Raw genomic sequence first — 15,150 nt, 5'->3', positions numbered from 1 at the left:
CTTAAATTTTAAAGGTCAAATTAAAAACACTATGTTGTGCCTACAAAATATGCATACAGGTAACTGATTGAATTTTTGATGTATTGAGTGTACAGTCTAAAGCAGTGGAAAGAGTACCTGAAACAGTGATATCCAGAATCTCAATGGATTGTATCCTGCATACTTTCACCTAGCAAGTTTTGGCTTGTGTTTTGCAAGTGCAAAGATCTAAGATCAAATTAAGATCAAAATGCTTATGATCAAATCTTTACAAAAAATAGAGTATAAATTAAAAACATAAAATAAAAGACAAAAAAAATCTGTGTAGTAAATAATATCTTTTCAATATACATTTCTTTATGCAATTGGTTGGGACTTCGTATTAAAATAACTGAATAAATAAAATAGAGTGGCACTGCATGTTTTGTAGTAAGGCATAGCAGTTGGTTCAAAACAACATGGTGAATGCAGTCCAGGATTTGGTGGTACCTTTTTTCAGTTACATAGTAAAGACGTAGTTATAAGTTCCAGATTGCTCTTAAATAAATCTCACCTTGGTACCTGGCACAGAATTTCATTGTGTATCATTCCCTTTCACACCAGTTCTCCTGTCCATCCCTGACTTGTTCTGCTTAGTATGTATATCTCTGCTGTGCAAGATCCAAATGCAAATCCTTCAATCATCCTTTCTGAGGTGTAACTCCATTTCTGCCATTGACTTCCTCAGCCATTCACCCCTCCCTTACCTTCCACACCTGTAAAATAGGAAGAGAGACCTATATGCAGGAGGCTGCACAGTTTTGTCATAGTGCTAGCCACCTTAGTGTCTCTATGAATGTTTATAAAGTGCTTTGAAGATGAAAATTGCCAAAGAAGTTGGGATGATGATTATTATAAGTTAATGAATAAATTTCAACATGTATTTGATTGCCAGGTAATTCAGAAGGGAATCACCAATCCTACCCTCTCTTCGAAGAAGAAAAGTTGACAGTCAGCTAGTTGCTAATTAGCACTCAACTGAAATGCCTCCAAAGCTGAGTGCTCCCAGTTGAGTCCTTTAAAAAGTAATCTTTCAACTAATTGAAATATGTTGAAATTTGAGCAGTGGGTGAGGTGTGTAACAGGTAAATCGGTATGGTGGAGTTGGTGATGTAGAAGGAATACTAAGCTTTTCCAGGTAGGAAAAGCGAGCCAAAATGAACATCTCAGGTGAATCACTCGCCAAAATGAGAATCTCTTTTTCATGTTCACTTATCTGTTCTAAGACCCTGGTTGGGGAGAAAGGATTGCTTAAAGAATGTGTTGAAGCCCAGTGTTGCATATTTCTTACTATATTGAGGGGTAGTTATAATGATTCTTGCTTTGCACTGAGACTAAAGAAATTTGAAATAAAACATTGCATAATACATTAAAGCTGAGTGACTATGCCACCTGCATTTAATTCATATTTAGCTTGTTTGTAAGGGAAATTAGTGTATTAGAAAGGGGCTCAGATGCTTCAAGCCCTTTCCTCTCTCCTGACCTGATTTTTTGCTGGAGGGTCAGTCTGCCAGACCATAGTCTGCTCCTGTAGCCTCCCCCACTTCTTTGGAGATTTTTTTTTGGCCGCCTGCCAATGCTATAAACCGCAGCACTGTCTTCTCTGCTGCTGAAGGCTGTTTTCTTCCTCAGCCGCTGGGAGATGGCTGCAAAAGGCAAATTACAGGAATTTCATCCCTTTCTTTCCCCTGTTTGACTGCTCTAGATTCACCATCCTCAGCATCACTTCTTCATACTTTCTTCAGGGGAAACACACCCAGCAAAACTTGCTGAGCACTTTGAGTGGAAAATCTCAGTTGCTTCAAACAGTCCTTCCCAGCACCAGTCTCCAGTGATAATCCACCCCAAAATTCAGCAGCATGCAGCCCCACGGAGGGGGTGGGGGAGGGGAAACCAAATATGTATGGTGGGAAGATACGAAGGCAGGTATGATTTATGGAAAAGGAATTCGGCTCCAAAAGGGGCTATGGGCGGGTACGTGCAATATGAAGGAAAATGGGGAGATGGAACAAAACAGGACTTAGGTGTCGTTGAAGCTGCTGGATTCAAGAAAGCAGCCTTCATGGTGTCCTCAGAGAATCAACAAAACCAAGGTATATTAAAACTCCTTGCTGTTTTATTAATCTGAAAGATGCTGTTAATGGACAGATATGCCTTGGTCTCCTGAAGCTGTTGCAGCCCAGAGACCTCATCCTCTCTTCAGAGTACTATTTCCCCCTAACAGCAGTCCCCCTCACATGGTCACAAAATACTTTGCAGTTACAGTGCCCAGGTGTGATGGGTGTGTAGGTGGAGGCTGCCCAAGTCCACTGTCTACTCAGGTGCTGCACTGACAGCGTGGTGGGGAGCAAAATGAAGCCACTTAGCTTAAAGCAAGAGTCTCCTGTGAGCCAAGGAGTTGGACTGCAGCTGGAGCTTCTACAGACCAGTAGAAGGCACAAAGGGAGGACACTTAAAACACACAGCCCTGGCTTACCACAGCTTCATCGGAGAGATGGTAAGGCAGTTTGTCTGCTATATCTTGGTGGGTTTAGGTGGCCAATCGATGTAACATCAAGGTAAGATATTCACCACTTCAAGTTTGTTCCGTGTTTACTTCCCCTGCCATGTCTCCTTCAGGTACTGTGCAGGTACTGGATGAGTAAAGCAGACAGACTGCTCAGTCAGGCATGGGCAGGCTTCTCAAAGACTGTTTTCAGCTGAGCATTCATAACGTTTCCAGACAAAATTACATATCCATTTTGATTGAGGACAGAGACATTGTGTACACCAAAGAACTCAAAAATACTCAAAATCCCTTCTGTGATATCATCAATTTAGAAATACTTCTAGCATCACGAGTAAATGTTGGAGCTGTAAATCTAATTTACTGGGATTAAATAGAGGAAGCGAATTCTTAGAATTTTCATTTGTATTGAATGATAATTATATGTAATTTATGCAAGGTAGGCTTGAGTCTGCAAAAAGCATGAAGATTTTAAAAGATGTGAACCCTTCTTGCCACATTACAAACTCTGAAACACAGTAGTTTTAGTGGGTCCCACATGGATTTTTTAAAAAACCCTTCTGATAAAAACCATCATGTCATTCATTAAGGACAGAAAGTGAAAATTATCACAACAAAAATAAAAAGTAATCTAAATGGAAAATGTCTGGAAGCGTACACTGAGCTCAGTCAATATTTTTAACAATGGATTGAACAGATTTATTTAGTTTCCTGTCCACAAATTATCTGTGAAAGGGCACTGTTTTCTGGAATATATTTTTATTTCAATGTACTAATATTTAATGCAAACAAATTACAGCTTCTACTTTTGCTATAAATTGCAAGCATCTGGTACACTATCGCTGTAGAAATGAATGGAAGTAACCTGAAGCCTGTCAAAATCTGTGTTTGAGCTCTGTAGTTGAATATACGTTACAGATGGTTGGGTATTGCTGGTGGTTCTTCATTGTGCATCCCAGCTTTTGATAAGCATATTTCATTTAGTCACTCTTGAGCATCCACAGGAAAACAGCTTTGTTTTTTTACCTAAGGCCACTCCATCAGAAGTCTTCAGTGCTGTTTAGCTTTTGTATGAACAAAGGATATTTCGAAAATATAGTGTTGTTAGTTTTTAAAAAACAAATCTTGTTTACTTGAGCATCCTCAATATTCAAGTACTTGTAGTTTTTATCTTTTCATATGCTACGTGTCTTTAACTATGATAAGTCTCTCCTTTACTGTCTTAAATGTGTCCTTGTAAACATGATTTCTGACAGAGACTGATCAGTCAACACATACCAGGGATAAATACAGCAATTACACCTATTTTCGGCTATATCGCTTTTCCACATTGTTATTATTCTTCCTAAGCGGTTATTAAAACTAGTGCATCCTTCAGAGGCGCTTGGTCTGTCAGCCCGGCCGAGCGAGGCTGTGCCTGGGCCGCAGGCGGTGCTCTCGGCAGGGCCGTGCTCTCCGTGCCGTGGGCGCAGGAGCCCTCACAGTGCAGGCCCTGCAGGATCCCTGTGCCAGGTGCCCCAGCACGGACACATCAGCAAACTGCTCTGGTTCATCCTTTCTTGCTCCCTGCTTTGGCCCTGGAACTTTCTGCTGTTGGTTTTTTGGTCCTTCTACCAAAAGGTGCAACTTGGCTACTCAGAGGTGCGAGAGGTATTACACAGGTGAGTGCGGAGGCAGAGGACATGCACCCTTCTGCTCCACCGGACCCATGCTTTCCCCTGGAATGAAGGGAAATTGTCCTCCAGAGCTGCCAGAGTGCGAGTCCTTGACTTGTGTGGGTCCTTCTGTTTCTGCCCAGGAGAGGGCAATCCAGCACCCAGACAGCGGCCAGATTATCCCAGCCCTCCTTCGGGGGGCCGAGGAGCTACGTGGCGCTTAGTGCCTTGCCAGAGGGACACAAAACGCAGCTCTGTGTCTGCTGGTGGGGTCTAACTTCCAGACAGCTGGGAATCACAAGCCTGTGTCCTGATCCCTCTCTGCTCTGGTGCCTTGTTTCGTGTTCATCTGCAGCATCCAGGCAGGGTTAGGGTAAACCAATGCAGAGTGCAGATCTGGGGACTGGGGAACCAAGGATGTGTCCCAGTACTTCCTTTGTGGCCTCCAGGTGCTGGTGTAAGTCTCACCATTTTGAGGTGCAGCAGGATTTGCATGTGCATACACCCACGTAAAGACAACCCTGCACACAGTTTTCTCATCTGTTGGGAGCCTTGCATATGCACAGGAATAGACTCATTTTCCGATTTGGGAAGACTAGTATTTCCTCTTGTTTTCCTCCACCTCTTTTTTTCCTCTGCTCACATTAAACTTGTTTCCAGATTAAGGAATTTATTGACTGCCCTAAATCTTGGGTCAGATATTTGCCTTCGACCCCCAGGGCACTTTGGGTAGCAGCTTGATGCCAGTGGTTGCAGGGGATTTGGAACAGCCCAGGCAATGAGGCTGGCTGCATGCCCCCTAGCCCACATCCCCAGAGCACACACAAAACTTAAAAGGCAACAGATCCAAGTGGGAATCGAGATGACAGTGTCAGGATCCCTGTAACTTTATGTTCCTTTGATTCTGCCTTCTGTTTTACTGTTCTGCGCATCACACTAGTCTAGATGATAACAGGCAACTGGAAGAGCTGCCGGAGCCTGTAATTAGCAGACTCCTACCCTGGGACTTGGTTCTTGCTGGTGGGCTGTAGGTGTGGGATAATTTGCCAGTTAATCAATGGGAATTATTAAAATACCACTGCATATTTTTGCTTTGTGCTAGACCCATACACAGAAGATCTTATAAGGGGGTTGAGGGAAGTATCTGGGATTCCTACTCATGAAAGCATATCCTACTGCTCCTCCTTTTCCTCCCACCTCAGCCAAAATAACAATACTAATATAATCGTCATGTTTAACTTCAGTGAAATAGTGAATTTTAGCTTACAAGCTATGCAAAATTCCACCATTTTAATTACAGAAAGCAGTGTGTCCTTTCTTGGGCAAATGTTATATTTTGGATTTGCTTTGCAAAGAAGGTAATATCTATAACTTGGTAGATTTCTGGTTGGGGTTTTTTGACATTTTTAAATGCATGTCGTACTTTGTTTATAAATACTGTGTTTATTAGTGCTGTAACTCTATTTTTTCTGGTCATTTTGGTTTCAGGTTTTAAGGTAGCCTTATTGGGATCTTTTAGAGTACAAGGTAGATGCAGGGAAGTTTTCTCGTAGGTGTGTAACCATGTTACAGGCTTTTCATGGGGTCAGCAAACCCTGGCAGAACACTGAGACAGTCACTGCAGCACTACTGAGCCAAACGTTGCACATGTTATTTCTTGAACTCACCACCTCCAGTAATGGTACTGGAGTGGCAGTGTGGTATTGCTACATAGCTGGGGTGCTCTTAAAGAAAGAAGTGACATTCCTCATGTATTATCTGTTGTCTATGTGTTTGGTGACAGAAGCTGTGGGAAGTCTATAAAAACAGCTCAATACGTCACTTCTTATGGAAACTGTTATTCCATAACATTCAGAAATAGTTTTGCTAAACAACTACCGGCAGGCGAAAGATAAATTATGATTCTGATCAGTGGTCAGTAGAATATCAAGTATGAAATTTCATATTTTATCCTGAAAGTAGAGGTCAGACTTTCCAGAATTAGACAAATGCCAGTGAAAACTAGAATTTTTCAACTATGTCTTAAAATATTCCTACATTCAGTCAGATATGAATTGATTTTTGACAGTGGGTAAAGCAGTGTCATGCTCAAATATTTTTCAGGATTATTACAAAAATTTAGAAAAAGTAATGGCGTGTGCCTTGATTTTCCCATCTGTGAAATGGGCGATCCCGCAGTGTTCATGCAGAGCACTCTGACTGAGAACCGTTGTGGCTGCAGCTGATTGTTATTCTCTTAATCATATTAGTTAACTAAATCTGTTCCTAGAGTGGTTCCATTTGCCTGAATGAATTTACATGAGAGATTAATTCAGCGCTGTTTATTGTTGTTTTTACATTTATTCAGTACTGTAAATAATACCTGATACTCTACAGCTGTGTATGAGGACACGGTCTGTGCTTGGAGGACTTTTTCGTACAGGTAATTCGAAGGCTCCCCTCCTAGACCTTGCACTTTCCCATTGAGCACACGAGCCCATTTTGTTTATTCTCTATTTTGAGGACTTTTCGCTCACGTGGTGTCCGCTCCCAGCACTTTCCTGCAAGTATGATTCAACAGATAAAGTTCATTCCTCACCTCCAAGGGTGATCTCCTCCCCTTGCCCTCCCCTCCCCTCCTCCCTCGGGACCCCCCTCCCCAATGTTAGATAGTCACTGGCAACGCTCTCTAACCGCTACTGGATTTATGCCCCGCAACGATCCTAAAAACTGGGAGCAGTCTCCCACCTAGCTGCGGGCGCCTTTACGCCGGACGCCGGCGTCCAAAACGACCCATTTGTGTGCGGCTGACCCCCGCCGAAGGGCACTGCCCGTGCTTGTCCGGGGGTCCCGCTCTGCCACCCGCCCCTTTGTGCTTTCCCACTTCCCGGGAGGTTTCCGCGGCTGGCATACGAGTGCTCTCCATTGTGCGAAGTGCGGCGTGCGAGGTTATTTCTTTGTGCCGGCCGCCCTCCCCGCCGTGCCCCGGGCGCGGCCCCCCCCGGCCCGGGCAGCGCGGAGCGGCCGCCCCGGGCGAGCAGCGGGAGCCGTCGGGCGCGGGGGAAGCGCCGGCTGCCCGCGGCTGGATGGCCGTGGCCCGTGTTTATGTATTTTGTAGTAATCACATTTCTGACATTACCCGCGGGGTGATTGGCTCAGGCAGCTTTTAAACCACCTATATGCTAACGAGCCGGCCGCGGCTCCGGCGGGGGCCTGCGGGGGGACAGCGAACCCCAACCCGCACCTCTGCCAGGCGGGGAGGGGGGGGGGGGATGGCATTTCTGAACTAGTCGGCAGCGCGGACAGGAAATGACCCCTCCAGAAACTGCTGCTTTAAAACCGAGCGGCGGTGCCTGAAGCTATCCAGCCTCCCTCTCCGTGTCTGGAGCCTGTGCGCTCCCGCTCCCCCCACCCCCCCGCCCGTCTCCGCCGGAGCGGGCTCCCACAGCAGTCCCCAGCCAGTGCGTGCAGCCTGGATGTGTGTGTGTGTGTGCGCGCCGCTACTTTGTACTGTGAAGAACACACAGCCCATGTGCTCTGTATGGATGTTGATGATACTCTGTGTAGCTTGAATCTCTGCAAGCAGGCAAGATGTCCAGCACACCACATGACCCTTTCTATTCTTCTCCTTTTGGCCCGTTTTATAGGAGACACACACCATACATGGTGCAACCAGAGTACCGAATATATGAAATGAACAAGAGGCTGCAGTCGCGGACGGAGGTAAGTCCCCCAGCCTTGTTTTCCTGTGCATGGACCGTGGTAGGTTTCAGCCCGAATTCCAGCTGAAGCGTCCCACTAGACAGTACAGTATATGCAGGCATGAACCCTAATTAATTTAGTAGTTTAATTGGGTAATCCCTCATTATGTTTCCACGCAGAGCAACTCTTTGAGGAGATACCAGCTTAGGCTGAAATCATGAAATTACTGTACAGCACTTCAGGATTGATTATAATGCTGCTCTCAGAAAATTTCTTTGCCTTAGTGTGTCGTTTGCTCAGGATCTGTCCTGCTGGCATTTGCAGCTATAATATTGCAAAGTATTGCTTCGGCTTTTGCACAAAATTAATTCTTGTGTGTTGCAGGTTTAGGGGGAGAGACAGACGTTTCTTTGGTTTTGTTCTGTAAACTCATTAAAATGAAAAATGGATGATAACTGAAAAGAGGAGTGGAGTTTTAAAAACTTATTCCTAGGGTACTCTTAAAGACCACATGTTTGGGACAACCGACAAGAGAAATTTGTGTTTATATTTAAAATGCTGTTGCTTTTAGCAAGAGAGATGGTCAGTTCACTACTTTATCATATAGCTGTCAAAAGTACCCAGTAACGTAAACTACATTCACTATTGGTTATGCTTTGTAAAATGTGTTTGTGGTTTATACACCCTGGCTTTGAAATCCAGATCAGCCACTGCAAAGAACATACTGAATGGGAGGGGGAAATGCTTTTGTCATTTAAAAAAAAAAAAAAAAAGTAGTGGGGGCTACATCTTGTTATTTACATGGTTAAGTAAAGCACACTTTTCAAGTCTGCTGAAGTGAAAGTGGATCAGGCTGAATTTCTGTCCCTGTTGTCTGTGTAGCAAACATTCTTGGTGCTGCAATTTTTCATAGTTTATTAGTGGTGCCCTGAAAAGACTTTTAAAAAGTATGAATCTTTTATAGTAAACAGCTTTATATAGTGGCAAATATCTGCCAGGTTTGTGACATGCAGCGTGGTGAAGGATCTCAGGTTGATCTGTTTGTCGTGTTGTGATTCTTTAAGATAACAGGAGGTTATCATAAAATAAATAAAAAAAAATGCCTGAATTGTCAGCTAAGCCATGGAAAATCTGTGACGTTTAATGTATATGATACAGCTAACGAGATGTGACCTGCTTTCTGATTGGGTACCGCCACGGGGTAACTGCTTTTCTATCACTGTTTCCACTGCCAGGCTTGAAACGTTGCTGGGGAGTAATTGGTAATACACTTTGTGCTGGCTAAAAACTCCAAGCAGCTCTTTGCTCCCAAAATCATGGCAAGTGTTCATCAGTTTTGCCCTAAGGTGTTGGCTGCAGAGGGTTGCTGCCATTTAGAATGAGGGGGTTCATGGGGTTTGTTCACTACTTCTTGTTTGTTAGTGTCTTGCAACTCTGTTCCTTGCATTCCTGTACATATCCATGTAATTCCTTATAGACTTTTTCAAGTGAGAAGAGCAAATATGTATCACTGAGTGATTTCTTTAGGGTTTTATATACAACCTGCTCTAAAAGCTGTCAGTGCTAACTTAGCCTTTTTACATATTATTTTAGTGGTACTTTTAATAATTGACAAGTTCCTGATTGTAGCTCCTTTTTGGATGTTACACCAGAGAAGTTTTTGAGGGACTTGTGAAACAACTTTTCCCTCCTTCGTTGCTGAGGTGTGCTGAATTAAACTCCAGCATCTTTAATTGCAATTTCTGCTGCACAAATTCAGATGGATTGTTGTGGGCAAAAAGCAATAACCCACTCTTTCTTGCTAGGAGCGCCTTGCTAGGTTTCAGCAGCATTTTACTTCGACAGACAGTATTTAGTTAATGAAGGCCTTATGCACCAGCATTTCTTTTATTTGCTCAGAATAAAAATTCTTTTGCTTTGTGATTGTTCAGTGTTTACATTCTCTCTTTTTTAGTTTATGAGCTCTGTGCTGTAAGCATTGTTGTTCATTGAAATGTGTTTTCTAGCTAACTTCAGTTCATCTCATTCATCTTGCAATTAAACCATCTCCATAATAAATAAACAAAAAATATTAGACTAGTTTCCTGGGACACTAGAGTGACTAGGTGTGGACAGTCTGTAAAGAATAATGCTAGGTTCTTGGGCAGGTCAGATGTGGAAATTTCCCATTAATTTTATGTACTTCCAAGCATGTTTGGGATTGGTAGAAGGCTTCTGGAGCATTTATAACTAGCTCTACATTTTTTGAATCCAGAGCCCTGTATGTCATGGAAGGAATGTGCTTGTGATCTGGGTGATACAGGCTTTCTGCCTGAACCTTTCTCTTCAGGCAGTCTTTGGAATAATGTAGGCACTGGTCTCTGAAGGAGGCTGCTTGTGCTCTGTGAGCCCCAGGGGGTAGGTGAGCGCAGGCAAAGCAGCTTAAGGCAAAAGGAATTACAAAGAAACTCTCCAAAAGACTGGGGGTAGCAAGCTGGCAGATTCCACATGGACCCATCTTGTGCAGAGAGAGTGGCAAATGAAGATGTATTTAAAAAAAAAAAAAAAAAAAAATTTGGGAAACTACAGCCATTATCCCAAATATATCCATGGAAAGCCTTTGGGATTTTTCTGGTTTCATAAAAAATAAAAATGTTGTTAATAACCCTGTAGAGTTGGATTCTCTACTGTCCCTTGCAGAGGTGGAAGTTCCAAGGCAGAGCAAAGCATACATCATTTAATAAAGTTGTACAGAGGATGGATGGAGAGCCTATGGAAGGAGTATCTGTGTGTCATGTCTATCTGTTTTCTCCTCTTCCTTCCCATTGTAGTTCTCCAAAGCTTGCAGGTAGGTGAGAAATTATTTAAAAAAAAAAAAAAAAAGTGATGAGCTGGTAGAAACATCGTTGGGAAATCCACCAGCAAATGCTATTCCTGCTCCTGCTCTTCCATCAAGGTTGATGGTATGTTGGGGGAGGTAGAAGTGTCCTCAAAATGGTTCAGGGTTTTTCCTGAAAAATCCACTGCTTCTACTCCAGTTTCTGTCAGCATTGGGTTGAAGGGAGTTGCAGTCAGTGTGAAGGATGTGCTTGGTGTATTAAGTAGACAAAGTACAGAGTGATAAAGAAAGGTCATTTAGATGCAGCATAGCTATCTTTGTTGTTCTTGTTTTCTTTAGGAAGAAATGGAAGTCATGAAAGTAAAGAATTAGCAGCTTTAGCCTGGGCTAGATGTGCAAACCTTTGCTCTCCAAACTTCTTATAACTTTATGGGCTCCTCAGACAGAACTTACAACTGCCTTTTTAAATTCAGGGTCAGTCTTAGGCAAAGAATTCCAATCACACCCAGGCAGGGGGTGGTTTTATGATGTAAGTACTGGCAAAAGTCCACCACCTAGCTAATTCTTATGTGATCTAAAGTAAATTAGGGAGTCTGAGTTACTAAACAGTGTCCAGGAAAACCGTACCTTCCTTAAAAGTCGTTCAAAGAAATCTAATGTGGTAATACTTTTTTCTAAATTAGTACATGCTTTCTTATTAATACTTGGGGAGCATCCAGTGTCATTTTGTAATGCTTCAACAATCCTTATTTAAAGAAGTAAAATTAATATTTAAATGTTTAATAATCTCTGGCAGATATAAAGATAAATCTTGCTTACTTCTCTCATAGTTGATTAACTTCTGGTTAAACAAAATGCAGCTGTTTCCTTGCTGTGTGTGTGGTTTTCAGGATTTCATTCCCATTCACTCATACTCAGTTTATCTTAATATTTTTCTATCTGTGTTGGTTTAACATTTCAAGAAAGGAATCCCCGTTGTGGCATAATCAGCAGTTTCTGAAGTTCTAGGTAGCAATACACAACATTGGTAAATGTCTCTGTTTTTCATAAAACTAGATGTTTAAAAAGGCACCTCTTTCTTCTTTGATGTCATAAATCCTTTTCTGTTCTAATTTTTAATCATTTGAAATTGCTTACACTTAAAAGAAAAAAAAGGTGATTATATCTTGTATATAATTATTCAGTAACATTACAGTGTGCTGTGAATAGATCACTTAAAGTTACTGACAGTTTAAAGTTTGAGGCGTTGCTTTATTGTCAGTAATCAAAGAAATGTATCAAGCCTTTCACTTGTTTATTTAGTCCCCTGTATTGTTAGAACTTTTGTGTATCACAATAAATTAAATTCACCTGTATCTCTCTCTGTCACTACAAGAGATTATGCTTTACATCACCATTGGATGCAAAACACAGCTTTCCTTCTGGCTAAGAGAGCAGTGTTTTAAGGGTGACTAGAGACCTTGATTAGTAGGATATTTGTTTTAAAGACAATCAGCTTAATCAAATTATATTAAACTCCTATTAAGCTGTATAGTGAATTTAACAAAGATTTCATGATGGGAAAATATATAAAGAAAATTAAAAGGAAAGTAAAGGAGGGTGTTCTGATTATTTAAAAGCTGCTAAATGAACTAGAAGCTTACACAGACACTCATACACCACCAAATATTTAAAGCCAATCAAATCAAAACAAGTTTTCTGCAGTTTAATGAAAGTCTCTTTTTTTTCTTCCTCACATTGCCATCTGATGAAATAATCTGATGCATTTTTAATAGATTAGTCATAAAAATCTATGTTGTGACATCACATTTGTTCTCCTAGCAACTTAGTATGGCAAACAGATCTCTCATATTGTGTACATAAGTCTGAGTTTGTCCAATGAGTTTGTTTTGTTGAGGGGAAAACACATAAACTTGAGTTTCAAAGTAATTTTGACTTTTTTTTGAAAGAAATATTCTTTCACCCACAAATACACTAATACTTAGCGATTCTGGAAACATGAGTAAAGTATTTTGAGAGCGGAACCATGAACCATGCTTTGCAGAAACTAAAAGGTCAGTGTTAAAAGAAAACTCTTGAATGCCTTTAGGCAGACACTGACTTCAGAATGGATTCAAGGCTTTTTTAACTGATTTTCTTTTATTTCATACATGTTTTTATCCGTTAAAAAAAAATTCAGTTGCAGCTGCTTTCAATTAAAATTGTTACAAACTAACAATTCTTATGAGGCCAGGGGAGGGAAAAAAAGGACTCCACTTCCTTTACATGTTGATACTTAGCTTACGATCTGGGATATCTTGCTGCTCCTGCCCACCCTTCCCCCCCACCCCCAAAAGTCATATACAGAATGGAAATGGCACACATGCTGCATTTAGGGGTAGAGGCTGGTGAGGGTGGAGAAGGAGTCACTGCAAAAAATTAAGAATGGCTCTCTCCTACAATCACTCTGATGCTTACTAGATCATTTTCTATTAAGAAACCTTCTCAATTCTTTTCTTTCTTTCTTTCTTTTCTCTTTAAGCCATAAATCCACTTAGAAAAACCTTTAAAATACGTCTTTCCCTGATGTAAACAAGATTTACTATGCAGATCCAGCCTCAAAAAATAGAAGCTGTTAGTTAGTGAGAAAGAACAAAATAGAGATCTTAGGAAGGAGCCAGTCCTGTGCTCTTATTTAAGCTGGAGTTTTGCCTGCAGTAAGATTGCAAGATCAGATAAAAAAGAAAATAATTTGGATTTGGTACATGCACTTTCTTTGTTTAAAAAGGGGTAAGATTGCTAAACTCTTTGGGGTATTTTTTAGCTTGACATCTTACTTCAACTGGTTTTTTGGGGGGTTTTTTTGCATTTTTTTGCCAGAAGTTGCATATCTATTATAAACACGCGTTTCAACCATGCTGATACTTTGTTCAGTTGTCTCCTCCATGAAAATAGTCTTCTTTCCTGCACTGTTCTGTGTAAACAGGTCAGGATAGATCGCCACTTTTGCCAGGTACTTTTTTCCAGAAATTGTTGTTGGGCTACTTGATGCCTCAGAGGGGTGATCATGGCATGAAAAAGGTTGCCTTGAAGAGGCTGATGATTAGTCTCCAAAAAAGACTGTGGTAGGGCAGGACCTGTTGGCCAGTTCTCAGCGGTCTTATTTATTAGACAAAATTAGTTGCGAAAGAAACATCCCCAAACCCCTGGCTAAAATATTCTCCCCTAGACCTGCCTGCATCTTTCTTTTCCATGGTTCTTTCTGTGTTTGGTTACAATCAGAATTTCAGAGAGAAGGCACTTTATGGTCAGATTACTATGACATTGTGTTTGACAGCCATGCCCTACTAAACTGAAACCTATAAATTATTGATCTAGGCTGAATTATCCACTTGGTGCTTCTGAGGTAACAGAGAATCAACTAGACCCACATGCAGAACTTAAATCTCAGTATGGGAATGGCTGATACCTCTGGAAACAGCTCCAATACTTTCATGCCTTAAAAGGTTGGTGAAAATCCAACTGCTCTGGAGAAATGAGAGCTTTTCAGAATTAAACATGAAGTAGGACTTGGTGTGTTTCTACACCTATCACCTCTTCAAGATTCGAGAGTTCTTGGTACTGAAGAGTCTTTGCAAAGGCCATAAATTTTACAGCAACAGGCTGTCCTCTCTGTGAGACTTAGGTCGTCTTGCATCACCTTGATGTTTCTGTATTGTCAAGGAGGCATGCCCATGTTGAAGCTTCTGGTCAGGGTTTGTTCCCATCCTCAGCACACAGAATTGAATCACAGACTCAGAATGGTTTGGGTTGAGGCATGAGACTTGAGCATAGAAGACTACTTCTTTATGAAGAACTCTGACAATAGTTTACATCCTTCAGAGCACTTAATGAATTGGAACATTGCTGTAAATCTGTCACACGTGATCTGCAGTACCTGTTGATGTCCATCTTCCCCGATTCTAAGCTTGCCAAGCCTAGTTAGCTGAGCAGGAGCATCGTTTGTATGTGTGTTATAAAGGGGAGGGGGAAATCTATTCTTGGTATAGTTTTGACATCAGATTGCCCACATAAAGCAGATTCAGTATCTGTCTAGATCCCATGCATGTTACCCGGCTGCTGGCTGCAGACTAGGATGTCCAAAAGAATTGCCTGGCTGAATAACCTTATCTGTTGCATTCAAAGGACAAAGAAACATTATGTGTGCGTAAGAGTGATCATATTTGGAACCCCCTGATGAAAGCAGACTCAAGGATAGATTGAATCGTAGCTCCACTTTGCTTATTTTCGAAAAACTAAATCCCTGGAAAAAAAAACTGACTATGTTTGGGTATTAAAATGTGCAGTCTTACATTACATGTGCAGTGGACTATTCTTAATTTCCTTTTGGACTTTCAAACATTTGGTTTTTTCCTTACTACATTTTTATTAGGTTATTTTCTAAAGTAGTAAATTGAGAAAATTATGACTTTAAGCACATTGTGCATTTGAAG

The 15,150-nt window shown here is 41.5% G+C and overlaps 1 protein-coding gene across 11 annotated transcripts in view; it reads left to right on the top strand.

Moving 5' to 3' along the window:
• Nucleotides 1-15,150, top strand: part of LDB2 (LIM domain binding 2) — a 374,702-nt gene that overhangs the window by 152,540 nt on the left and 207,012 nt on the right. For 3 of the 11 annotated variants that reach the window (XM_058420649.1, XM_058420650.1, XM_058420648.1), the window contains exon 1: nt 7,579-7,881. In XM_058420649.1, the coding sequence (XP_058276632.1) occupies nt 7,750-7,881 (132 nt within the window). In that variant the 5' untranslated portion in view covers nt 7,579-7,749. Of the gene's footprint in view, nt 1-6,471; nt 6,602-7,523; nt 7,882-15,150 lie in introns of those variants that run through there. The other 8 variants (XM_040064761.2, XM_040064760.2, XM_040064769.2 and 5 more) reach the window with 5 other exon arrangements.

This window comes from Hirundo rustica, chromosome 5, assembly GCF_015227805.2.
Source record: "Hirundo rustica isolate bHirRus1 chromosome 5, bHirRus1.pri.v3, whole genome shotgun sequence".
NCBI lineage: Eukaryota > Metazoa > Chordata > Aves > Passeriformes > Hirundinidae > Hirundo > Hirundo rustica.
The sequence above is the reverse complement of the archived record's forward strand: the minus strand, read 5'-3'. Positions and strand labels throughout refer to the sequence as shown.